Source organism: Erithacus rubecula (assembly GCF_903797595.1).
Source record: "Erithacus rubecula genome assembly, chromosome: 3".
NCBI classification, from domain to species: Eukaryota; Metazoa; Chordata; class Aves; order Passeriformes; family Muscicapidae; genus Erithacus; species Erithacus rubecula.
This window is the reverse complement of record NC_136689.1, coordinates 42,689,884-42,717,836: the sequence shown is the minus strand read 5'-3', so window position 1 is coordinate 42,717,836 and position 27,953 is coordinate 42,689,884. Positions and strand designations below refer to the sequence as shown.

The 27,953-nt window shown below is 40.0% G+C and overlaps 1 protein-coding gene and 1 pseudogene across 3 annotated transcripts; both read left to right on the top strand.

The window, feature by feature from the left end:
• Positions 1-8,515: 8,515 nt before the first annotated feature.
• Positions 8,516-12,952, top strand: LOC306799240 (C-C chemokine receptor type 5 pseudogene; annotated as a pseudogene). The gene is made up of 2 exons (XR_013777919.1): positions 8,516-8,613; positions 9,917-12,952. The product of XR_013777919.1 is annotated as a C-C chemokine receptor type 5 pseudogene (transcript).
• LOC306799239 (C-C chemokine receptor type 5-like) lies at positions 8,594-26,704 on the top strand. Of its 2 annotated transcripts, none has more exons than XM_079299977.1 (2): positions 8,594-8,613; positions 23,368-26,704. In XM_079299977.1, exon 2 carries the CDS (start codon positions 23,379-23,381, stop codon positions 24,447-24,449), a length of 1,071 nt encoding a protein of 356 aa, XP_079156103.1. In that variant the 5' UTR covers positions 8,594-8,613; positions 23,368-23,378; the 3' UTR covers positions 24,450-26,704. The 2 variants fall into 2 exon arrangements, with proteins under 2 accessions (XP_079156103.1, XP_079156102.1); XM_079299976.1 differs by lacking the exon at positions 8,594-8,613 and adding an exon at positions 19,694-19,844.
• Positions 26,705-27,953: the final 1,249 nt, after the last annotated feature.

Sequence of the window (27,953 nt, the reverse complement as noted above, 5' to 3'; positions counted from 1 at the left end):
TCTATTTGGGTAATCTGGTTGGTAATATTACCGATATTTTTGTCATTAGTGAACTGTCTCCAGCATCCCTTTCCCTCCACAGGAAAAGATACTTCTTCAGGAAAGAAGGAAAACCATTTCAGTGCCTTTAAGTGTTGCATCCCCACAGCCTGACTTCAGTATGCACATAAAATTTTATTATTGCCACATCATGGTTCGATTCCCCTCTTTCATTTCTCTCAGTGGTACTGCTGTGACACCTTGTAGAAAGTTCCAGAAGCAGCAAGATAGCTTTGTTACAGAGGTTCTTCATTCTTTTTTGATTATTCCCTTTGGTAAAGAAGTACCTCCCTATTTATAGAATTTCAGTGGATTAGCATGCTGAAGTTTATATACTCTTTTCTTACTGTTTATTCTAATTTTTTATTAGGAGAACCTAATTTTAAATGGCAATCTCCTCATGACAATGTCTCTGACTTTGGGATACTTTTCTCTCACTGCTTCCTCTGCTCATATCTCCTAGGCAGTTACATGAATTAGTTAATGTTTATAAAGCCCATTAAATCCATGCAAGAAAGACATTATGAGCAAAATCATAGTAATTAAGTCTGAGAGATCCTTTAGTCCTTTCACAATCACTTCTCACAGGCTATGCTCTCTAGACCAATGAACACAATTTCTTTCCCCTGGATTTCTTCAGAGTCTCAATACGTCTGAAAAAGACATTTTCAGGGGGGTTCTGTCCTCTATAAGATGATAGTAATTTGGCTACAGTTCAAAATGTAGTCACAGGTGCTTAAAATTAAGTTCCTGATATGAAATGCTTCCTTTCTTTTGAATATGCCTTCTTTCTTCCTCCTGCATTTTAATCTTGCTCAAATTTTTTGAAGCTTCAGATTATTTGCATCACCATTTTGGAAAGAGACCAGCCCTGATTTTCAAAGACTGGAGCAACTGGGGCTCAGGCAGCCTGAAAACACTGTCCAGTTGTCTTCAGTCTAAGCACCCAGATTGGAGGCACAAAGAATTAAAATCCTTTCCAAACAATACGTGCAAAGCAGTGCTTTTGTCCTCAAGTTAGAATGCGCTGGTTGGTCAGGAGTGACTCATTCACCACTACAAGGATGCACCAAAACTACTGCGCCAAACTCAAAACTCCTGCTTACCCCCCAGGTTATGAAAATAGTACATAGGTCTTCCAATGAAGACTTCTCCTGTGATCTTTCCTAGAACTGGTTGGGAGCTTGGTGACTCCAGAAAGACCTTGAGAAAGGCAGAAGGAAGCCCCAGTTACACAAGACAGGGAGAAAAGAGGTAAAGGATCACTTCTGCTGTTTCCAGATTACACCCACACAAAGACCCTATGATGGATTGATGGCTTCCAAAGGAGTTTCTCCTTTGGAATAAGAGCTGAGATGAGCCCCTTTTCCAGGTGACACCCTTCTTTTTCATGAGGCAGTGAAAATAACTTCTTTAGTCAGGATTTTGAGAGCAAATTAATTTCTTTACCAGGCATAGTGGTTCACAAAAGATGAAACATGCAAACAAGACTTCTGAACTACCAGCCTGTACATTGAGTAGGAAAAGAGAGTAAAAAAGAATTTCAAATTCAGACAGCAACTCAGAGGGAGATGGTATAGAATGAAAATGCATCTTGGGCCTCCCTGTTTATACTCCCTGTAACATGTGTGATGGGTTATATATCCCTGGGTTTACTGAAAATAATTTTTTAGTAAATTAAAAAATCCAGCTATAATTGTGGCCCAAGCCAGTCTCACTGCTTTTCAGGAATACTGTAGGAAAACACCCTGTAGTCTTAGAGAAAATGGTCAAGATCTGCTGCCAAAGGAGTGCAAATTTGAAAAATGTAGCCTTGATTGTTATAAAATTGAAAAAGACTCCACAGGGAGCAGAGAAGTGGCCATATTATTCATCAATCCTGTTTTATAATGATGTCTGGGACCCAGTGAGATGCAATCCAGAGTCCTGAGGGAACTGGTTGACAGTAATTGCCAAGCCCCTCTCCATGGAGTATCATGAAAAAAGGTATGATGGAATCATCTCCATGGAGATTAATTATGAAAAGCCATGGCAGTCAGGTGAAGTCCCAGGTGACTGGAAGAAGGGAGAAATTGTACTTATCTTTAAAAAGGGTAGAAAAGATGACCCTGGGAACTGCTGACCTGTCAGCCTCACCTCTCTGCCTGGGAAGAACATGGAGCAGATCCTCCTGGGAGCTGTGCTAGGGCAGAGAGGTGATTCAGGACAGCCAGCACTGCTTCACCAAGGGCAACCAGTGGCCTCCTGTGACAGAGTGACTGCAAGAGAGAGCAAGGGAAGAGCTATGGATGTTGTTTATCTGGACTTCTGGACAGCCCTCACAACATCCTTCTCTCTAAGCTGGAGAGACACGTATTCAATGGGTGAGCTGTCAAATAGATCATCAAGTGGTTGGACTGTCCTGTCTGCAGAGAAGTTGTCAATGGCTCAGAGTCCCAATGGACATCAGTGACAACTGGTGTCCTCCTGAGGTCTGTACTGGGACCAAGTGCTATTTAATATATTTTTTAATGACAAAGGGATTGAGTGGACCCTCAACAAATGCGCAGATGACACCAAGCTGAGTGGGACTGTTGACACACCTGAAAGACAGTATGCAACCTGGGGGAGCTGGACAAGCTTGAGAAGTGGGTCCATGGGAGCTCTGTGAGGTTTAACAAGACCAAGTGCAAGGTGCTGCTCTTGGGCAACCTGTGGTATCAGCACAGGCTGGGGGATGAACAGATTGAGAACAGCCCTGGAGAGAAGGACTGGGAGGTGCTGGTGGATGGGAGGATGGACATGAGCCAGCAATGTGTATCTGCAGCCCAGAAAGCCAAACGTGTCCTGGGCGGCATCCAAAGCAGTGTGGCCAGCAGGGTGAGGGGAGGGATTTTGTCCCTCTGCTCTGCTCTGGTGAGATCCCTCTGCAGTGCTGCATCAGCTCTGGGATCCCCAGCACAGGAAGGGTATCAAACTGTTGGAGAGAATCCAGAGGAGTCCACCAACACAACCAGAGGGATGGAGAACTTTTCCTGTGAGAAAAGTCTGAGGAAATCTGGTTTGTTCAGCCTGAAAAAGAGAGCACTTCAGGGTGATCTAATTGCAGCCTTCCAGTGACTGAAGAGAGTCTCCAAAAAAGGAGAGGAACCTTTTAACAAAGGCGTAGGATGACAGGACAAGGTGCAATGGATTCAAACTGGAAGAGAGTAAATTGAGATTAGAAGCTTCCAGAGCAGATAGAAATACTACTGACCTGAGAATGGGATTTTATTGAACCTGTAGAGATGGACTGACTGCTCCAGTTCCAGCTGGAGCAGAACTAGCTGGCACCATAAAATCTTCATCCACCAGTTCTGATCTCATCCTGGAAACCAAGCTTTTTCAGAGAAGAAGAAACTTACCCCCCTTATGCAATATGTCACAGGAAGTGCTGTTTCCTATTTTCAGATATATGTTTGTTCATGTAGAAGAAGAACCCACAGTTAGACCAGCTTGATGAAACAGTGAGTAGCTGAATTTCTTTTCTTATCTTTCTATCTAAATGTGTGTATATATAAAAGAGAATCACTAAGTGGGGAGTTGATAAGTCTAATGACAGTGGCAGTAGAGCTGACAATGAAGCAGAGATAACATCTTTGGGAACTATCTTTGGGTCTTGTGACTAGCTTACAGCTTGGGATGAGACTAAATGTGAAAGCAGAGAATTCAATTGGACAATTGGTGTAGAAAATAATAATCTTTTTTTTTTTTGTATCAAAAGCTTGCTGGGTCTTGGTTTTAAAGCAGTTCCAGGAGATAGATAGCTTGAAGATGCATTCTGCTAAGGATAAAATTGTTCAGACAGTAAATCCTTCACCTTCACCTTAGCTCTCCATATCTAAGTCACATCTTGCTCTGTCAGATGCAGTTGACAGGTGTTCTCCATCCCTATCCTATCATTTCTCAATATTATTCAAACATTTAGTGTGTTAAAAGTGTTATTTCATTATCATGTTTTAAAGGGATATTGGGATTGGGTCCTTTTTTTAAGTGGTGCCTCTGAGTCACCACACTAGAAAGACTTTACTCCATATCTGAGCCATATCTCAATGAGATATCAGTTTTATACCCAGATTGCAATTTTTGTTAATGAGGTTTTATATGACTAAAAATCAGTACTACACTGGAATTTTTCTAGTCACACACAGGAAAAGAGGAGCTTCTCTGCTTGGATGAATGATACTTGCCACTTGTATATTAGCAGAAAAGCCACAATAGCCTACAAATTATTTTTCTTTTTTTTACACTTATGGGAGAATTGTCACTGTTTTTTTGCCTGGAACAGTTGACAGCAACAGAGCAGGGAGCTTGAACTTCTCAGTGTGGAGACTCTTGGAGCAAAAACAGGGCATCACATGATCCTATGGCAGGTGCTGGCAAATCTGCACTCCAAACTATTAGCATTCCATTTTGTGCTGGAGTTCATCCTCGGAATGGTTGTGACTACCATCACTGCTTGAAATACCCCGAATTCAATGTTTTATCAGACACTGGAAAAAAACCCACACCAAACAATAGCAAAAAACCCTAACAGACATACTAGTCCAGAAGTTAGCTTATCCAAGAGAAAAGCCCATGTGTACATATTCTTTTGATTTGGATGCAAGTATTTAATACCTGTCTCAAATTTTTCTTTTTCAGTGCTTATGATATTCCTTTACTGTACATTTGTTTAGGTAAGAACACATCCTACTTCTTTTGTCTTGAGACCCATAGACTGACTCTATTTAAGTGTAAAAGCTCAGAAATTTAGCTAGACTCTCTTTTTGGTTTTGATGGGGGATGTAAACAATTAGATCCTAAGGCCCCACAGAGAATTAAGCCTGATCTTTTCAGTTTAGAGTATATTTTACTTCCAAAGTTTTGTAGGGTTGGAAAAAACCCATCAGTTAGGAGACAAGTAATTCTGAATGTTTCTAATGATCAGCTGTTAGAAAAAAGGAAGAGGTTTCCCAGGCAAGGTTTAATTTTCAAGGGGCTCTTTACCCAATCAAATCCTAGAAAGGAATCCTGTGGTCACTACCACATGAAAAGTTGTGTTTGAGGGAAACTATCAGTTCAGAGTCTTAATAGAGTATTTAGTTTTTACTTCCATCTTTTCCTTCATCTTTCCTCAGGAAAAATTCTTACTTTTATGCTTGCCCTCCAAGCAAGTGCAGGTGTCTGTGCACAAATTTCTCTGTAGTTTTGCTCCTCCTAGAAAGCCAAAGGCAAAGTTAAAGAGGTAGAGCTGCTAGCAGAAAACACTGGGTACCTCTCTTGCAAAGCCTGGTATCAGAACATGTGGTATTATTTTTTTAAGTTTCAGTATTACTCAGTTGCACTTCTCCCTCTTCATAAAGTGCCCCAGATGCTGCTGACACATACTTTTAAAATTACTTCAAGTCATTAAGCAATTTATTTCTCTGAGTGCCAAATACTGGCATTTATGAAAGGAAGAGAGTGAGAGCAGGGGCAATAGTGCTGTTACCTGCTCATACATTTCAAAAGAGAAATCTTGTCTTAAACTGCAAAAGGGTGAAGGGAACTTTGGGCAGTCATTCAGTTTTGAGATAAGGAGCTCCATTCATGCACAGCTGTTCTTGTATCCTGTAGTTACTACAAGTTCTGGTTTCTGAGGGGAAACGTTGTCCAATTCCCCTCTAGAGCACAGCAGACTCATCGAGCTGTGACAAATGTCATCCCTAAATAAACCACTGTAGCAACTCAGGAGCTGCTTTGCTTGAATGACATGGAAATGTCTGATAGTCCTACCAGCACCTAGACATCTGCTCAGGAGCTAGTGAGGCTTTTCTCAAAGCAGCCAAAATACAAAAAACTGGAAAGACATGTTTCAGGGCTACACCTTTATTACCAGAATCTCTGATGTTGCCATAAGTGCAGCTTTGTTAAAACTTAGAGAAATTAAATTACATTTATTTGGGCTCACAAAGTTACAAGTATTTAGCAAACCAATTTTTTCTCCCATCTAAGATCTAACTTGACATTCTTTGCAAGAACTCTTTTCCAGGGTCCTGGTATTTGGCCCATTGTTTGCCAAATCCTTTCTGTATCCAGCTTCTTTGGCAACTCAGAACATAACCAGTCCTCCGAGGGGAAACAGCAGTAGCCTCTTACTGGACTGTTCATGTATTTAGATACTCTTACATGGTTAAACACAGGGTAAATTAGTAAGTTCTCCTCTTATATGTCTACCTTGGGCTTGACATGCTGCCTGCTTGTTGCAAAAATCATTCAGAATTTCTGTTAGCAACCAAAATTACCCTGTGCATGCGGAAACAGTGGGACTGTGGTCAGGAGAGTGGGCGCTGATGGCCACAAGCAGTACAGAAAACAAAAATAATTAAGAATTTCTGAATATTCTTATGTAATTTTGGACAGGAAAAAAAGAAAGAGGAAAATAAACCAAATAATTGAATACAAGTTCTCAAATCAGAGTTGCTCCAATTATGTTTAAATAGCACGAGCAGAGATAAACCTGGAGATATCTTTGCTATAACACACTCATTTCTGAAGGCTTGCACCATAATTGCAGAGCCAAAACCAGACATCTTGTCAAGGGCTACAGCTTCTGCAGAAGATGCTTCCTTCTCCACGAAAAATGGAAATGGGAAATATGGTTAAGGATAAATGAAAAATATTAAAATCAAACGCAACCAGTAATTTCCAGTAGAATTTTTTGTCCTTTTTATCCAAGTCAGTTTTTTAAAGTTCTTTGTGATTAACATTGCTTGTGTGCAAAGGAGAAGCATTTTTTTTAAGCATCTCCGAAAGTATTTTTAATATTTTCTGCTTGTTTTGAAAAGGAGGACCATACAGATACTGTGAGATTTCCCATCAGGTCAGAGTGAGTAAACGAAACAAGCACAGCACATGCTGTCCTTCTAGCCAGGATCAGTGTCAATTGTATAGGGCAAGGATAAATTTTGGTGGTGGGAAGGTAAACTTGGTCTGACTGGGATGGAGTTACTTTCATTCCCAGCAGCCCTTATGGTGATGTCATTTAGATCTGTGACCACAGCTGAGATAGATGACCCAAACTGACCAAAAGGATATTCTGTGTCATACAGCATCACAGTCAGGAATAAAACTAGGGGCAGAAGGAATTTACTCAAAGACTGAATCTATCTGCTTGGTAGGACTTGGCAAGCATTTGCCCTTCTATTACCTCTCGTGGGTTTTTTCAGTTTCATTATCTTATTCAGCTGTCTTTTTCTCAACCTGCAAATTTTTCTTTCCTCAGCACTTTCGATTCTCTCTCAGCATGTTATTAAATTGACTATCTGCTAAAAAGCAGAGCAGGGGCCTGTTTCAATCACTTCAGCATGGGCTGAGTTTCTTCTTCAGTGACATTTAGACTTGCAGAGCTCAAGTGCAGACAGAATGAAATGGTGGTGGTTTTGAGACTGTGGTCTCTGCAAAAGACGCCTTCAATCACACAGGGCAGATCACAGCACTGTAAAAAGTGCATCCAGGAAAGGACTGAATGCTGGTGCATGACATGAGTGCTCAAGGATCACACAGCAAGCTGGGACAGAGGCACTACCTGAACTCTCTGCATCAGGAACATTCTGTGTCCTCTGTCTAAAAGCACACATGACATTTCCAGGAGGAAGCTAATTTCAAAACCAACACTGTACCATAGGCAGCACCTGTCTGCCATGAGGTGTCTGATAAAAGCAGTCATGATGGCACAGGGAGACAGAGCAACACTTTAACCAGACAGCATGTTGCTCTCCTTGAGTGGCTACCAAAGGCATCAATTGCATTTCCTCACTGAGTGACCAGGAAGAACTTCAGTCCCTCTGACACCTGTCTTCACAAAATCCTCTGCCCAGCTTCTCATGGGACACACAGGAATTCTTCCATGTTCTCTGGGGGTCAGTGAGAAGACAGTTCTGTGTGCTTTTCAGAGATCAAATTACAAAAATCTGCTGTTGCTACATCTGGCTCTCAGTCCTACCAGGGACTTGGGAAAAGGGGAGACTGGAGGGGCTGACACTCAGACCCATTCTTGCAGGGGAAATCCAGTCCCTCCAACAGTCCCTAAATCAAACAGAGTTTGCACAACCTCTGCATTTCCTCATTGTTGCCTTACTGGAAACTGACTGACAAAGGGTGAAGAACAATATCACATGAAGAACTGTAGTGCACATTCTTAGCTATGGCCGTATCTGCCAATACACTCTACCAATATAAACTTTTCATCTCCTGAATAAGGGCTGTAAACAACTACTGAAACAAGGAATCAAAACTCCTTACATCCCCAAACAGCAGTGGAGAGGTCTTTCAGCTGACAGGAAGATGCCACACAGAGACAGATATTAGAGGCCACTCCAACAGTAACTCTCATCTTCTGCATCATTTACTAAGGTCTTTGTCTGTCTGTTCTCTCTGCAGGACTGTGCACCGATTTCATCCCAGAGCTGTCTGAAACCAGCACACTTCTACTGCCTTCACCTGCTCTAGGCTCTGTAAAAGAACCAGTGTTTGCCATTTTAACCCAGACCAACACTGCTGACTTTCCACTCTTCAACAGCCACAATAGCACAGGTGGGTATGTTTAGTGCTTTCCTAATTCCCATTGACATTAAGGCTCCCAGATTGTCACTTGAAGCAACCTGAAGACATGCTTGAAATCAGCTGTTTTTCACCCATGTCACAGTGCCTTTGCAGACACCATTACTGACCAGTGCCTGGTCTTTCATGGGCAAGGGCTATAGGATGGACCAACATGATGAGCAGGTGCACAGATACCAATGAGAAGCAAGACAATGCTCTGCATGCCAGACACTGATGCTTTCTTTCCAGGCTACCTTCCTGGCTTATTACACTCCTCCAGAAAGCCACTGATGAGCACAAGACCCCCAAACTACTTATAACTCGTTAAATTCATCCATCCTCTCCCCATGGGTCAGACAACTGACAGGCTATACCAGGAGGGGAAACACACAAGACAATGTACACATGGGAAACAACACACAGCACACTTCCAACATGCACCAGTGTGACTCCACAGATGTATAGATAGATTTCCTGGGAGCTCTGCAATTTCCTTCTCTTTCACACCTTGACAAAGTAATGCTTGTGTGCTCATCAGCAAAATGCAAACCAGATGAGAACATCAGCATGGCTCATTCTCTTCCCTGCAAAGCTTGGAAATTCCTCTAGTTTTATTGGAGTCAGTGAGTCAGGGGTTTCTTTGAATTCTTCAGAGAGAAATCAAAGTGCAGGGATTGAATTAAAGCCTGTGGATGGATTGAAGTATATTAAGCCACTCACACATAAAGTAGACATTTAAGTAGAAGTAAGTTGGTAAGTTTTAGGGTGAGTTCTAATGCTTTTAGCAAGTGCAAGGTTTCAAATGCCAAAGTTACAGTGTGAATTCTAATGATTGATGTTTTCAGTAGAGGCTCCAGGACCATGGTTGTAGATAGTACTTAGACATAATAGAGCTACAGTAAGAATATTGCTCACATTTTTCACATAGAGCAAGGTAGGTCGTATGCATACTTTATAGCATGCTAAGAAACTAGAATTTTAATAGGTTAAAGAGTGGTGGTCTGAGTTTGTGTCTTATCTTGTTGGGAAAAATCCTATATAGGAGTATGTATTGGGGAGAGTTGGTGCCTTTTAGCCATTTGTTCTTGCCATTGCTTTTGCTACTGCTTTTGCTATTGCTTTTCTGCTTGCCTTTTGAGACTGATGTGCTTTGTAATAAGATGTGCTTTTTAATAAATAACCTTTTCAGCAACTATTAGCTGCTTTGCTTATTTAAGATAACCCGACAAAGTGGAGTCAAGAGCCCCAGAAGTCAAGAACCTCACACAGTTTAATGTCTTTTTCTCCTTTCCAGACCAATACACCATGGGAAATGAAACCACAGACTTCACCGACTGGCCACCAACAACAGAATTTGACTACGGCGAATCAACACCATGCATGGGAACTGAGGAAAAGCACTTTGCAGCAAATTTTTTGCCACCTCTTTATTCTTTAGTGTTGATATTTGGCCTGACAGGCAACATGCTTGTTGTCCTTATCCTGGTGAAATACAAGAGGCTGAAGAGTATGACTGACATCTACCTGCTCAACTTGGCCATTTCTGATCTGCTGTTTGTATTTTCTCTCCCTTTTTGGGCTTATTACGCAGCCCATGACTGGATTTTTGGGGAGGCACTGTGTCGAATTCTGTCAGGTGTCTACCTCCTTGGCTTCTACAGTGGCATCTTTTTCATAATCCTCTTGACTCTGGACAGGTACCTGGCCATAGTGCACGCAGTGTTTGCTTTGAAAGCCAGGACAGTTGCCTACGGCATCCTCGCCAGCGTTGTCACTTGGGTTGTTGCTGTTCTTATTTCTGTCCCTGGGGTAGTATTTCAAAAAACTCAGAAGGAAGGTTCACATAATACTTGCAGTGCTCATTATCCAACTGATTCCACAGTAAATTGGAAGTACTCTTTTATTTTAAAGATGAACATTCTGGGACTTATTGTTCCAATGCTCATTATGATCTTCAGTTACTCACAAATTCTAAAAACATTATTGAGATCTAAGAATGAGAAAAAACAGAAAGCAGTCAAACTTATTTTTGTAATCATGATTTTTTACTTCATCTTCTGGACACCATTCCATATCTCTTCTTTTTTGCATACATTTCAAGATTCATTTTTCACCTCAAATTGTGAACTTAAAGGACAACTGGAGATAGCAATTCAAGTGACAGAAACAATCTCAATGATCCACTGTTGCATCAATCCTGTGATCTATGTATTTGTTGGAGAAAAGTTTAGGGCATATCTTCATATCTTTTTCCAAAAGCATGTTACACCTCACCTTTGCAAAAAATGTCCAGGTCTTTATCGTGAAAAACTGGAAAGAGTCAATTCCACATTCACACAATCCACTGCAGAGCACGACATCTCTACTGGACTGTAAAATTACATCAGAACATTAGTTAGCAAATTTTGCGTCATTTTCTTTGCCTTGAGGAGTGCCTGACATTATTTAAGATCTTTATGTCGACCACTACTGAAAACTCTGTGCTCCTCTACTGTTGGAGGGAGTTTGCTCCCTGGGATTACAGCATTTTCCATTGCTAAACTAAGAGAATCAATGAGTTCTCCAGGAAACATTAACTGTGTAGCTGGGTCACATCAATATTTAAATAGGGCCAAGACAAATATGATCATGCTTTTTTACAAAAATCTATCCACTAAGATTTACTGAGGGAGGGATACAATATTAAAAAGTCTAAGACATAATAGGTCATCTCAAAAGATCTTACTGGGACCATTGAACCTGAGAATTTTTCTGTTTTGCTAATAGTGCAGTCATTTTTAAATAAAATCCTTTAACAGCTATAACCAAGTTATAGTGATTTTTGCTTTTTAATTTTATGTCTGCCAGATCACATTCAGTCACTGACTTTTTCCAAAGTGGGCTTTTAATCAGCAACATTGTGATTTTTGTGGGTGCAATTTTCAAGCAACTGCACACACCAAATTTACTGACTGCTCAAGAAGACAATGATATACTCCTAAAAAGTGTGAGCTTGTTTCTGACAAGTCATATCCGTCCAAGAAAAAAACAAACCACTAAGCCAATAAAGGCCCTTCAGTACAGATCTTCAAGACCAGAATGAAAATTACCTTGGTATGTGCTATGCAAGCTTCTGTATGAGAAGAGTAACAGGGCCCTCTGAAGGATGTGAGCACAGTACATAGAGCAGGCCTCCCTAGTTCTGAGCAGGTAAATCGTGTGCAGAAGAGTTTACATGGCAACACATGACACCAGTGTGTCAGGTCAGGCTCCTGCATGGGAAAGACATAAAACATGTTCTTCACACACACACAAAGTCTGAGTTTTAGGATACACTTCTGGGAAGACAATGGCCTTGGAACTGCAAAATCAACCAATTCCAGACAAGGCATGCCTTCCTGTCTTCCCAGGAGAAGAGTGCCTCTAGGCAACTGGTACCTCGATGAGAACTGCATGCTGACTGAAGACTCGAGACCATTGGCCTACTACTGTACTATGGCCATGCAATTATTCCACTCTTAAGAGTTTCCCTGTAAAATAAAGGAATTATAGGGACATGGGGTTAGCAAAGAAGAAGAAGGAGAAGCACAGCAGACAATTTCCTACTTCAGACTGTAAGGAAGTGCAGGTGAGCACTCCTTATGCAAGTGAGATGTCCTTCTGGTTTTTTTCCCATTTCCTTAGAAGGACACTGCTCATGCATGCAAGGATTTGCTCATGGAAGTCTGGAGGGGCAGGTTCAACCCCAGCAAGGACACCAGAGGGAATTCCACACTACTTGACATGAGGCATGTGATGCAGAGGCCTAAATTAACAGCAAATCTCTTCAAGGTCCATCAGTGGTCAGCTAAGAATAAGAAGTGTCTGACCCAGAAGCACTCACAGGATTTAAATAGTCTCAGGGGAAGATTAACTGTGGAAGGAACATGCCAGTCTCTTAATTTGGGTATCAGATGCCTTAATCTAGGTGGTGCAAATAATCTTCTTCCTCCTGCCTTAAAATGCCTGGGCACTGCTTCTATTAGTTGTTAGCTCTTATCCCATCAGCTATATAATCTTGTGAGGTTAATAGCCACAGATAGCCTACACAAAAGACCAAAAACTATCCTCACAGTAAATTTTCTTGTTTAAAAATAATAGTTTTTCTTTCTTTTCTACTTTCTTTACTGAAACAAAGTGAAAGCACCTTTGTAATTTTAAAGCATAAATTAGTTCAGTGCAATACAATTCCTGCTGTAACAGTGATTATTTCTCCTGGTGTGTTTAATTGTAAATCCTTTTCTTGATGGAATTAAATTTCTTCCTGCTTTCCTGTTAATGCAGTGAAATTAATAAAATCAGTGTCTGGAAATCTTTGTATATCCTGTAGATAGTATTCAAGGTCTGGAAACACATTGAGATGAAGATACAGTGTAAATGTAAGAGCCAAACACACAGGCAGATGCTCCCAAACTGTGTGATGAACTAGAGGTATGTGAAGAAAATGGCAAGGATTTGCCAATATGCCAGGATTGCAATTATAGCAGAGAAGAAACTCAAGACAAGGAAGAACCACTGCAGTGGCTGGGAGGCATCTGAGCTGCTCTGGCGAGATATTGAGGGGAAAAAAGCAAGCATTTTAGAGAGTATACTAGCCTTACCAGAACATCAAACAGATTTAAGACAAGATCTCTTTGAACACCACAAATAAATTGTTGCTTTATAACAAATGTTGAACAGCTAAGTGAAAATTTTTGCAAGTTCAAAACTTTTGAAGTTTTCTATTTATTGCCTGAAGAGATAGTGTGGTGCCTGGGCTTTCAGCATGCTTGTGAAAAGAATGGCCACATGTCATGGGCAAGTATCTGCACATAGCTCCAAAACCAATCACACAGTCTAGTTTATGCACTGAACAGGACGGAGTCCAACCTTCCTGTTAGGAGAGGCTACTGCCACATGTTCAGAAACATGCAGGGAGGAATGTCCCACACAGCAGAAGATAACTCTGCCAACTGCCAGGCAGATTTCCTAAGGGGCAAAGGTGCATACTTTTTTTTCCTAAGGGCAAAAATGGTACTGGTAAATGTTGAACAGCATTCACAAGAAACCACCAGGTTTATAACCGCTGCCATTGGCTTGCATCAAATAGATACAAACAGAAATAGCGAAACTTTTGGTAACCAGTGTATAGGGACGTTTCTGTCATAAGACTCTTGTGTTTGTTAACCCAACAGTTACCTTACATGTAGATATTTCATATAAGATAAATGAAAATGGGGTATAAAGGAAAAGAAGAAGATGAAAATGGATAACTAGGAAAAAGTAGTCACACAAATGAGAGAATGATTTTATTAGCCCTAACAGAAACTAAGAAAATAATAGCAAAACTAATGGGAAGACCAGAGGTAAATACTTTAAGCAGAACCTTAAAAGGTTTAGATAAGAGAGATTTTCAATTATGAAGCTCCAAAATAAACATATCTGTTTCCAGTGAAAATTACAGGAGGTATAAATACAAAGAACATAAGGACAAATTTACATGGAATCTTGTTGCAGTTCATTAGAAACAAATAAAGTGCCAGGAGAATTACATGAGCTGACGAGGTCAAACACAGGCATATACTGCACAACAGGCATATACTTAGTTAGTTAGTTATATACTTATGTTAGTTTTGAAATTTAATTTTGCTACTGTTTTAAACTGCTGATGCCTTAACTAGGAAGTGTTTAGTGTGGTCACTAGGGCCTCAGAAGCATTACTCTCTAATAAAGTAATAAAAAAAATTAAGCCAACAGAGAAAAAAAAAAAAGCAAACTGAAAAATTCTGGTGCATTTAGAATATCTATAGCAACCAGGCCAGAATAAAGGGGTGCAGGCATTGCTTTGTACCCATATTCTGGTGACACTTGGCTTCTAGGAGCTGTATTTTATTCAAAAACTTAAATAGGAAGACTTTAAAAAAGGTTGTCAAAGTCTGTATAACTGCCAAGAAGTTTTGTACGTGGTAACAGTGACAGCAATCTTGGTTTGAATGTGTGAAGTCTGGAATGACTGATCCTGGTAAGGTGGGACCCCAACACTGAGACAGAGGGGGGCAGCATTTTTAGAAACATGGGCCAATATGCAAAACTGCATAAACCTCCAAGTGACACTCAACTCTCCAGAACTGTCTATAGGGTTGTGCCAGTAGGATGATACCCATACAACACGAACAACCTGACCTATCCTTATATCAGACTTTTTGAATGGAATGGAAACCAAATGGATGAAAGTAAAAGAGCTATCTGAACACACCCTGCAGGGACACTAATAGAAGGTATGGACAATTACAGACTACATCTAACCTCTGGCTCTTGAAAATACTTTCTGGTTTCTAGGGGCTGGTGTTGTCCTGAGCATGGAATCTTTCACTTGATATACAAGAAGCCATTTCACACATGCAATTGAGATAGTTTTTTTACAAACTTCCCAACTTTTACAGTTGGGAAGAGACAGGTGCTAGGTCATGAATCCACAAAGCTAGCACACCTCCAAAATGCCACATGCTTGTTTTTGTACACTTTGAAAAAGAAAAGATTGACATTTCCTATGTGTGTACCAACCTAAAGCTGAAGTCCTTGGCTTTGTATTCTCTGATGTCTATTTAAGGGAGTGCACACTTCCTTTAGCCTGCACGCCTTGTGAAGAAGGGGGTTTTTTGAGCAAGAGGCAATCATAGTCTATAGGCAGGTATTTAACTTTGCTAATGACTAAGCAAACTTCTTTGGCTTTACCAACAGTATCATTTTCTCTGTGATTTGATTTATAGTGTCCTCCTGTTCTTACTTCTCAGGTTATAGATTTTGGTTCTGCGTGTTTGTTTTTTCCTAAGTTCTTTTATTTATTCTGTTCTATACTTTGGTGAATTTTTAACTCTCTTAAGCTACTTTATTGCCTTACTGGCACATACTTTGTCATCAAACAGACTCTTCACCCTTTGTGTGACCTAGTTTTCACTGGGAAGAGATTAGGTGTGTGATTTTCCCAACCTGCTTGATAAAAAGTCCAGGAGTTACAGGTATACAGGAGGAGCACATCCAATGTAGGTGAGATAGGCCTAAAAAGCCCAACTCTAGATCTAGAATTTATGTACTCTAAATATAACTGAAAAAACCCTAAGGTGTATGAATTAAAGGCCTATGCAAAAATGAGATTCTGAAAGATGAAATTTTGTGAAATGCATAACTGTGGCCCAAAAGTAAAATATATTGTATAATGACAACACTTTATCTATAAATTGGGAGAGTATACATCAGAAACCTGGATAAAAATAGTAGAAGGAAATAATGTTTTCTTCCTCACTTCATAAGGAAACATAGGTCAGTAAGAGCAGCTTGGAGAAGGCCAGAACAAAAATAATACCATGACAATAGAGATAGGATGTGCTGCAATGCACAATGATGTATGTGCTAGATTTACAAAGAAGAAACAAACAGACAGCTGAAGAATAACAGGGGGAAAAGCCCCAAACTTTTGATATTATTGACAATAAACAACAACGTGAAGAAATGTTTGTCGGCTTTAGAAATGCTTATGTCTTCCAGAATTTGGTTTTGTAAACCATCTTCTTTTACACCTATGTGTGAAGTGTTTTGTTTTCTTTTCACTAGTCTCTACGATAGAAATCTTAGGGTGTGGTACATCGGTGCTACATCGTGCTTTTCCCCTGTTTTCCCCAAAAGAATACATCTCACAGATGGTAAGATTGGGTATGATTGTGACTCAAATTATGAGTCACCAGAACCTGAGAGCCTGAAGGAGAAGGATGGTAAGAAAAATAGTCTAAGCAATAAAGTGGTTTAAGCTGGATGTCTTTATTCAGCCTCTTCAAGACAAAAACACTTGTTACTGATGAAATAAAATACATGCTAATACAAATGTTGTGAATAGAACAAGTAACAACATTAATCTAGTTCATGTTCACCTTGAGCCTTCTTCCTTTGAGCTCTTCTCCTGTTGAAAATAATCAATCTTTGCTGTAGACTTCTAATAAGACTGTTTTGCTCTATCCCACTGTGTACACCTAAGAAAGGTATTTGTCATTCTATCCCAGGATTCCTTCTTCCCCCCAGCCTTTCTTCTTCAGGTGATGCAAGTTTGCAATAACTTGAATGGAAACTGTTAGCTGAATTTTCATGTTTCTGTACCCATAATTATACTTGATGACACCTGTGTATGACAGTGGTACAGGAGTTTTTGGTATGTGTTCTAGTAGCCATTTCAGTATGGGTATAAATCTCACATAAATTACAGCATCTCTCTGGGAGTGCCATATGAGTCAGACACCAGACACTTCAGTGCCATGGCTGATTACTGTAAAGATGAATCATATAATCAATCATTGGATGGGAGAGATTGATAAATGCAGCTTGACTTGACAGTGTACATGGCTGCACACTTGCTGAGTACATCAACTTCAGCCCCATAGATGGGGACTGTAGCTCACTTCCATTCCAGGAATACCTTTATGGAGGAAAGGAGCATCACACCACTGAATATAACTCATACTCATCTCTGAATGAAAACCATAGTAGGTAAATTCAAAGCTATATCAACACACTGAAACATTACTTTTGTTATTGAACAATAGCTTCCATTTCTTGGTAAAATTATGAGGTTCAGTTTAGGTAAAGATTCTTAAAATCCACTGGTGTTCATGACAAGCAGCAATTTTCAAAGAAATGCTTGACAAGGGATTGAGAAAAGCTGAAAGAAATCTGACTTACAACAATGGATATGCTGCTTGCATTATCCATACCTGTGTTCACACACAGAAGATGGAGATAGCAGGGAAGAGGAAGGGAGACAGCATTAAGATGGTCAGTCCCAGATTAGTGTGATGAAATTTCAGACTGGATGGGAGACTAATTCCTGTAGGAAAGATCTTGTCCTAGCAGTGTTAATGAACAGCACACCCCTCAGTGCCCCACAAACAGCACCAAAGGGATTTGGCTTGCCCACAACCACACACAAGACCTGACCAAATCTGGCCTCCCAGCAGCTATGCTTATCTGCAGCTGGGGTAAAGCTATTTGTAGATATCCTGCAGGTGCTGACAATAAAGTCACACAGCCCAGTACTTGGGCTGCCAAGTGCCAAGCAATTCACACTCTCTCTGGGGTGTCTCTTGTCCAGCTGTAAGATGCAGCTGCTCAGCAGACCCAGTGCATTCCCCTCATTCAGCTGTTTTAACCATGGGTGGCAGAGGCCCTCTGTTGGTCTGCAATATTCTTCATCGCTAAATAACATGCCACACTGTGCTTGCTGGCCAGACTGAGCTATGGAAACTAAAAGCTATAATCAACAAAATCAAACAAAGTAGTCTGTGTTTCACTGTCATTCCCAATAAACCTGTGGGAACAAAATTTCTGAAGACCAGCCTACCACAGGTCTTAGTTTTAAGTAGTAGTGGTAGTTGTTGTTATTGTTAGTCTAAATGTTATGGGCAAGTTTTGCAGGAGCATCTTTCAGAATTATAAAACTTGATGAAAAACAGGCAAGTCCAGCAACACATTTGAGACTGTTTTTCCCCTGCTCCTAGAGTATTAAGAAAGGGTTTAGAGTCTCCAGTGGATTAACTAACATGTAACACGAGCAACCAATGCAGGCGTCATGGAGAGATACTTAAAATATCTATGAATTTTAGTATGTAGATTGTTTAGAAATTATCCATTGAAAAAGTAATTTGACACAATACCTTGTTTCAGAATTATAAGAATTCAGTATGAAAGCAGAAATTTTAATCCAGGAAAGTTAGGCAGTCATTGGGAACTTATTTTAAGTGTAGTGGAAAGACTATTAGAAGCAGCTATTTCCACTGACTGTGGAGGGGTCTAACATAGTCAGTCCATCAAGCATGGTGGGGTGAATATGCCCTTCAGGGGGCTTTAATTTTGACCCTGAGACTCCAGCCTTTAAAGAGATCACCAGAACAGCTGATTAGGAAAGGAAGAAAAAAATCCATTCATACTATGGAATAAAGATTAATCCCTCATGCAAAGAAGGGCTGACAAGGAAAAGAGAGTGAGCTTTTCACTCTTTACTGTCTCCCCACAGTTCCAAGGGATAATTCAGAAATTGTGATTCCCTTGACTTCTGTTAAGGAATGGCAGCATCCAAAGAAAGACACCACTGTGCTTTTTGTGTTTTTAAATCCTACAAGTGTACCAAGGAGTGAGCACAGAAAAGGTATCTCTTTAGTGCCTTCACTGATGGGAAATCCTCCAGACCCTACCAAAAGCAGTCAAGGTGAGGCAGGGGGTTGTACTTTACCAGGTATCTTCTCAGGAATTCTCTCTAAGGGGTTCTCTGGAATTTGGTAAGGCACCATCCCTTTCTTGCTTTCTGTATTTTTTCTTCCTCCTGTGTCATTTATTTGATGTCCAGGAAGGACCTAGAAATCTGCTCACAGTGCAGCTTCAGTTTAATTCTAAAAGTCAGAGGAATTAGCTATGAGGGAGGAAACTGATAAAAACTGATCTCTTATCAAGCTTTTCTAAAGCTTACTTCCAAAACATAAATAACAGTGCTGTTTTAAAAGGTCAGACTACTACACAGACTAAGACATAGTCTTATGAGAGGGACTAAAATTAAAAAACGCACAGTCTGGAAGACCAGGTGAAAGAAAAACAGGATCAACCAACTATCCTGAAATATACGGACTGCAACTCAGAGCAAGATAACAGGAAGTGTGCAGGTAATTCTGAATGGAAATATAAACTTTATTCAAAGACTCCACATTTTGTTAAAGGAGAGAAAAACATAAAAGAATTTTAATGACTAAAAATGTATAGGGATGAACTGCATGTAAACTGTTCTTGATTCAAACAGTTCAGCTAAAAGAAAAACATAAAATAATTATATAAAGTCTTTTTCTAAAACTACAACTGTAGGTTGTGAAACTTCAGCTCCTAGGAGGATCCTCTAGAATTTCAAAATATCTGCACGTCTCAAGAGCTAGAAAAGTAACATCTGATAACCCATTTTTAGAAAAAAGAGAACCAGAGAACTGCTCCTTCTTTTTTTTTTTTTTTTTTTTTTTTTTGTGAACATATATCTTTGCTAGAAGTTTTCAAATTGATACATCCCTCTTCACACAGGAAGAGGTATTTTTGACCTTTGTCTTGACTGTAGAAAGTCATACAATCAATTCTCACAACGGACAAGTCATTTTAGCATTACTCGTGTTGAAATACAAGACATCACCTGCACAGTAAGATACATGGTAAGTTATCTTTGCCTCTATTTTTTTCTTTTTAACATTTAGCAGCTTCTTAGGTACTATGATGTCTGAAGTAAAACATACTAGTGGAATCCTGCAAGTGTACTCATCTTTAAAAATTATCCTGGCAAAATGCATAATACATGTTAAATGTAATGCACTAGTTTCGAAAGACAAAATCACTAAAAGACTTGAGCAGAGAATAAATCCCTAGTGATTGATCTGAGTAAGAAACATAATGGAGTGTGCCACCCTGATTTTGTCTCTGAAAATGATGTGCAATTACAGAAATATGGATTTAAAAACTGTTACTTCAAAACAAAGTTGTTTGAATGTTGAATTATTTAAGGGTACTTATGCCTCTCACAGGATGACTACAGAAAAACTAGTGCTGCATTTTAGACATTGACTCATTGAATTCTGTTTACATGCAGCATAACTTAGCATTTTACCTCCATTTGCCACAGCCCTATAGTTATTACCATTTTATGGGACTATGCAAAATACTGAAACTCACTTTAGCAAAATCTTTACCTCTTAAAACACAGAAAGTTGTGACTTGACACTCAGCACGAAGCAGTGACGTGAGTTTAGTCATCTTTTCTATGATGATCCTTTCTTTTAAAAAATGTATGACTGCTAGTCTCAAGCAGAGAAACAGAATTTGTATTGCAGATTGCAGGTTGCTAGAAATATTGCATTTATCTAAACTGTGTTCAAAATAAGACAGAATTTTTTTAAAATATCCTTTCTTCAGAGGTCTTTGTTGACTGACTTTCGGGGGTTTTGGAATGATCAGGAAACATGAGCCCAGACAGATTCCTCTAGTTAGGTGAACTGATTAACTCAGTGAAATATTCTAGTCAGTAGTCAACAGTGTCTCCTAAACAAGATTATAGGTTAAAGAGCAAACTTGTTGATAGTTCTTTTTTCTGATTTTTAGTCTCCATTGTCAGCATGCACTGGATACTATACACAATTCAGAGTAGTAAATATTTTGCAGAGAGACTTGTGAAGAAAAGGCTGGGCTAGAGGAATAGGGCTTGGTCAGCAGAAGCAACTGCTCAAAGGGGAAGCCATAACTTAAGCATGCAAAAAGGGTTGTAAGGAATAAGTCAAGATGCAGGGAAGATGTGGTAGTCATTCCGGGAAGGCAGAGCAAAAAGAGGGAAGGCATTGAGATGGCAGTTAACGGGAAGAAGGGTCTGTCACAAAAAGAATTATCACAGTAATATCAAGGCAGCACTTTGCTGTGAATCCTACCAGTCACCTACCCATGAAATCCCACTCTGGGATTATGACTTAGTTGTTTTTCATGCCCATATTTATGCATGACCATCCCACAGGTGCAAAATGAGCAAGACAGGAAGTGCTGGATCTGGCACTCATCCCATAATCCCAATATACAGCATGTCTGGCTGACACATTGTAAATGAGGATATTTACCTATGTGCAGGGATGTACTGTCAGGGTATGCAACATGAATTTAGCAAATCTAGCTGACAAAAATCTTAAATATTTACATGGGTAATGCCCAACTCTGTTCATGTTTGGAAGTAAAGAATTTAATATCTTAGACAAAAGAATGTTTTATAAACTCACTTTTTTTTAAGTGTTAGTGAAAATTCATAAGAAATATAAACCCCTAACTGCATTAAAATCAAGTTATTTACTGATAACAGAGCCACTGCCACTTCCCTTACCAACAAAGCCATTACTGCTGCATTGTGATAACTATGTGGTTTGAGTGACTATGGAAAAAAAATGTTTCACAGAGATTGCCAGAGGTTCCTAAACTACAGTCTTTGAAGAGGTTGATAGCACTTCTTTTTTTCACTTATTGTCATCAAGAATTTGTATCTGGGCAAAGCTGAGACACAAACAATTACAATTTGCTAATGTTCTCTTACTCCTCATTCTCCAAAAGACATGGATGTCATTGTTATTATTATTAGGAGCGGGGCTGGTAGCCAGACTCAAAAACTCGGGGAAAGAGCATTGAAAAGTTTTGCAAAAGCAGCATTTCTTTTAGTACAAGGCACAGATTTTGTTCCAACAAAACTTCCTCCTTTGAGGCAGATGCATATCTGCACTGTGCAGCATAAGAATCTCCATCAGGAGCTGACAGCACAATCTCGTTTTTAAAATGGCAGTGTCCTTAATCTGTGTCAATCTGTTTTTACAGCAGAAAATAGTCCTTTCTTCTGAGACGTTTTATCTACAGGCAGAAAGAGATGACCAGGGGATTTCACAAGCTCTAAGTCAGAATGGACCAATAAGAACTTGTACCAAAAAGCAGAGCAGGGCGACTCTCTCAGTCACTTCAGCCATGGGCTGAGTTTCTTCTTCAGTGACATTTAGACTTGCAGAGCTCAAGTGCAGACAGAATGAAATGGTGGTGGTTTTGAGACTGTGGTCTCTGCAAAAGATGCCTTCAATCACACAGGGCAGATCACAGCACTGTAAAAAGTGCATCCAGGAAAGGACTGAATGCTGGTGCATGACATGAGTGCTCAGGGATCACACAGCAAGCTGGGACAGAGGCACTACCTGAACTCTTCTGCATCAGGAACATTCTGTGTCCTTTGTCTAAAAGCACACATGACATTTCCAGGAGGAAGCTAATTTCAAAACCAACACTGTACCATAGGCAGCACCTGTCTGCCATGAGGTGTCTGATAAAAGCAGTCATGATGGCACAGGGAGACAGAGCAACACTTTAACCAGACAGCATGTTGCTCTCCTTGAGCGGCTACCAAAGGCATCAATTGCATTTCCTCACTGAGTGACCAGGAAGAACTTCAGTCCCTCTGACACCTGTCTTCACAAAATCCTCTGCCCAGCTTCTCATGGGACACACAGGAATTCTTCCATGTTCTCTGGGGGTCAGTGAGAAGACAGTTCTGTGAGCTTTTCAGAGAACAAATTACAAAAATCTGCTGTTGCTATATCTGGCTCTCAGTCCTACCAGGGACTTGGGAAAAGGGGAGACTGGAGGGGCTGACCCACAGTAAAGCCTTTCTCTGTTCCCAGTGAGTAGCAGAACTTGCCTGAGGGCTTTCACAGCTCTGCTGCCCTATGACCTCCCACACCCCAACTCCTTGCATTGGAAGGCCAGTCCAAAACACAGTGCCTAAATCAAGAGCAGCCATGGTTCAGATTCAATCCAGCATTTCTTTGTTTCTGGTTAGGCCAGGCAGCTGACAATCTCTACTGAGGAGAAAAAAGCACATGACAATGTACATGTGGGAAATGACACACAGTACACTTCCAACAAGCACCAGTGAGACTCCACAGATGTATAGATAGATTTCATGGTAGCTCTGCAATTTCATTCTCTTGACAAAGTAATGCTACTGTGCTCATCAGCAAAATGTAAACCAAATGAGAACATCAGCATGGTCCATTCTCTTCACTGCAAAGCTTGGAGATTGCTCTAGCTTAATGTGTTTGTTTGTTTGGGGTTTTTTTGTTTTTGTTTTTGTTTTGTTTTGTTTTGTTTTGTTTTGTTTTTTCTCCTTTCCAGACCAATACACCATGGGAAATGAAACCACAGACTTCACCGACTGGCCTCTGACAACAGAATTTGACTACAGTGATTCAACGCCTTGCCCTGCAACTGAGGAAAAGCACTTTGCAGCAAATTTTTTGCCACCTCTTTATTCTTTAGTGTTGATATTTGGCCTGACAGGCAACATGCTTGTTGTCCTTATCCTGGTGAAATACAAGAGGCTGAAGAGTATGACTGACATCTACCTGCTCAACTTGGCCATTTCTGATCTGCTGTTTGTATTTTCTCTCCCTTTTTGGGCTTATTACGCAGCCCATGACTGGATTTTTGGGGAGGCACTGTGTCGAATTCTGTCAGGTGTCTACCTCCTTGGCTTCTACAGTGGCATCTTTTTCATAATCCTCTTGACTCTGGACAGGTACCTGGCCATAGTGCACGCAGTGTTTGCTTTGAAAGCCAGGACAGTTGCCTACGGCATCCTCGCCAGTGTTGTCACTTGGGTTGTTGCTGTTCTTATTTCTGTCCCTGGGGTAGTATTTCACAAAACTCAGAAGGAAAGTTCAGGCTATACTTGCAGTGCTCATTATCCATCAGAGCAAAGAGATGCATGGAAGCAATTCCTCACCTTAAAAATGAACATCCTGGGACTTCTTATTCCAATGTTAATCATGATCTGCAGCTACACACAAATTATAAAGACATTACTGCAATGTAGGAATGAGAAGAAACATAAAGCAGTCAGGCTTATTTTTATTATCATGATTATCTACTTTTTTTTCTGGGCACCGTACAACATTTGCATTCTCTTGCGTGATTTTCAAGGTGCATTTTCCATCTCTACTTGTGAAGGGAACAGTCGACTGCACAAAGCAATTCAAGTGACAGAAACAATCTCAATGATCCATTGTTGTATCAACCCTATAATTTATGCCTTCGCTGGAGAAAAATTTAGGAAATATCTTCGCAGCTTTTTCCATAAACAGATTGCAGTCCACATGTCTAAATTGTGTCCTGTTTTCTATGCTGATACAGCTGAACGAGCAAGCTCCACCTACACACAATCTACTGGAGAACAAGAAGTTTCTGCTGCATTATAAGTTGTGTCCAGTGAAAATATGAAATTGTGAGATAAACTCTGTGATGAATGGCTGCTGAATCTCTCCTGGATATTGTCTTTAAGGCAGCTGCAAAAAACCCCACAAACAAACAAACAAACAAACAAACAAAACCCCAGGGAATACATATTTACCAAAGTTTGCATTTGCTCACAGGCTTGGGTATTTGCAAATAAATGAAAAGGATGTAGCAAGTTACCTGACTGGGGCCCTAAGCTTGCAGGCTAAGAGATTTTTTTGAAGTGAACTAGAGGTTATAAAGTTACACTGGTTCTTTGGAAACATCTCTTGACTGTATATTATACAAAGTACCTCACTAATTTAAACTCAGTCATATTTTTTACTAGTCTGGTTGTGTATCTCTGTAAATAATGCTAAATTACTAAGGTCTGTCATACAGCAGGAATGGAAAAATTTATACACTTAGAATGGACTCTGATATTTCATGGTATATTTTCCTTTGTGTATGGTTGAGTCCTAATCACTTAGATTTTTCTCATAATAGTTCTAACTACTAGGGCCTAATATCTGACAGACTTTTGTGTTCAATACTTCTGAAGGCTCTCTTGTACTCATCTGATGTTTAATATGCTACTCATGCTAAAAAGATAATGTAATTGATCTGTCATTAAAAAGCTAATGTCCTATAGCTGTTCAGGAAATCAGTGTGGTAATAGTATTTTAAAACTAAAGTATTTCAAATGACGCTTTAATCAGGTTAGATCCAACATGAAGAGTGAGCCAACAGTGTTCTAGCTTTTTCGTGCAGTGATTTTGCTTGTTATTTTTGTAGCCTACATTAGAGAAAAACTTTTAAAAAAATTAATGCAGGCTGCTGAACCACAACAGTGTTAGAGGTATGAAAATGATTTCTGAATTGTATTGACATAGATGTTTTTAGAGATAAGTGTATGTTATAAACATTTAGCAAAACATCTGAATAAGTAAAAATACTCCCTGTTCTAGAGAGTCAAGGGTATAGAGCATCTCTTTTGTTTTAGAAGCTGGTTTCATCGGGGGGGGGGGGCTTTGACTACAGGGGTTTTTTTCCATTTAGGAGTTTTACAGAGAGAAAAGCTTCCATGATTAGTAAGACTGGTGGTTAAATGTGATTGATTCTCCATAAAGCTCAGAATCTGGAAAGAATGTGGACATAGAAAATATGAAATAGATATTGGGCTATTCAGGTGCTTAAGAACATACTATAATCACAGCATTAATTAATATGGGCCAAGTTCCCCTTCCAATAGTTCATATATTTCCCCTAAGACATATGGTATTGGACAATTTTGGAGACTGGAATTAAAAAGTGTTTTGTTTGCTATTCCTATCCAGAAGGGCAATTTCTGTTTGCCAGCTTCTCTAGACAGCCTTTTAAATAATATTTTCAGAGAAGAAAATGTTTCAAAAAGTCTCAAAGGAATTTTACAGTGGGAAGCGCTTGTTAAAGCAGAAGTGAAATAGGGAAATCTTTACTTATTAAACCACTTGTTTTGAGTTTTTTATTTTGTCATATTAAGAACCATTTTGAAACTACATCCACATGGGAAGTGTAACAGAAGTATACCACACCTCCTCATTTACAAGATTTTCAGCTGCACACTCTTCTTAAAAGCCCTGTGCATCAATTACTTTCTGGATTTTGTATATGCTTTTAAAATGGGTAACTAGTCAGGTTGGCCTTTTTTTTTTTTTTTTTTTTTTTTTTTTTTTTTCCTTGAAACAATTTTGTATTTTATTCTGCTCTTGATAAGAACTTTTCTTAGTCTTGAAAACACAGTGCCTTTGAACAACTACTTTCTCTGGAAGGCTTTGATGCCAGACACAGTAAGACATCTTTGTCAGCCCTTCAGGAGCAAAGCACAACAACAAACCGGGCAAGGACACACTGACAAACTTTCTTAGAGGCATGTCAAAACTGCTCTGATCCTTCTACAGCATGGACCTCTAATCATGGATCTTTCTAAGCAACAAGTAGCTTCCGGAGGAAAGAGGTAGAAGTGAGATAGTTGGCCCAGTGCATTGGCAACTTATCAAGAGCTTCCATCACTTCACTGGAAAGGGATCACACTTCAGCTCATGAAAACAAGTCATATTTCAGCTACTGCAATGAACTGTGATCCAGATTCAAAGACACAATTGAAAACACTGGTACGTTCAATTAAGGACTCTGCCAATAACTGTAATCATATTTTGTATTACACCAACCAATAAACCTGGTTAACTTTTTTGTTAGATTTCTTAATCCTTTCCCACCTCCATTCCCTTATTTTTTTAGAATAGCTCTGGAGAATGAAAAGGAAAATAAATTCCTCTTTGTAACATTGAAAGAACAAGCAGAACAAAATTCAAGTTTTACAAGTGGACTAAGTATAGCAGCATAATGAAATAACACAGGACCATCAAGGTAACTCCAGTGCTCTTAACTGCCTGTCACTAATAATCCATTAATAAATATGCTACTTTGGTTGCATTATATTTGATTTTGTTTACACTTACCAATAGGGAAAAAATTATCTGGAACAATTCATACTGATCCTAGATGATTTGTATAAGTTTTTTTTTTTTTAATAAATAAGTGCGTAAAAGAATTGCAGTGTATTTAGTGACCTAAGTAGATCATCTTAGTAGAATATCTAACAATTACGGTGCACTTGTGCACACACTTCCTTTCGGTTCTTAAGATTACAGTGCCATCATGTGGTCTCACTGTAAAGTTTTATGCCAACAAACATGCACTACTCCAGGCAGGCTTTTGGCGCTTTCCTCATTCAAAACATTTTTTTTTAGGATTAATTTCTTCACAGAAACGGTGACTAGGTATTGGAATGGGCTTCCCAGGGAGGTAATGGTGTCACCGTCCCTGGACGCGTTGAAGGACAGACAGTCCTACATCAGAGCCATGGCAATGCCAGACACAGCTCCAGGCTGGGTGCAGAAACGATTGAGGGCAGCGCTGTGGAGAAAGACTTGGGCGTGCTGGTTGATGAAAAACTCAACGGACTCCACTCTTCTCTGGCCACGGTAACCCCTTTTTGGTTTTCTTTCTTCCTAAATATATTATCACAGGGGCGTTACTGCCATTTCTAATTGGCCCGGTCCACCTTTGGCGCTGCCAGGGGTCGGCTGTGCCGGGCATGGAGGAAGCTTCTAGCAGCTGCTCAAAAAAGCCACCCCTGCAGCCCCTCAGCCACCGAAAACCAGGCCTTGCAAACCCAGCACAAAGTATCTAAAGAGGGCCTGCCATCATCCTCAGGAACTGCAGTGACAGGACAAAGAGTAATGGCGACAAAGAGGGTAAACTGAGGTCAAATATTAGGAAACAATTTTTCCTCCGGCAGTGGTGAGGAGCAGATTGCACAAGGAGGTTGTGGATGCCCGATGGCTGGCATGGATGATCCCCAACAATGCCAGGGCAGGGTATAGGGTATGCATTGGGACGTGTCCTTGCCCGTGGCACGGGGGGCCACGACTAGACGCCCTTTC

Excerpts from the sequence above, each read along its gene's own strand:
- LOC306799239 (XM_079299977.1), top strand. The coding sequence starts at position 23,379 with ATGGGAAATGAAACCACAGACTTCACCGACTGGCCTCTGACAACAGAA.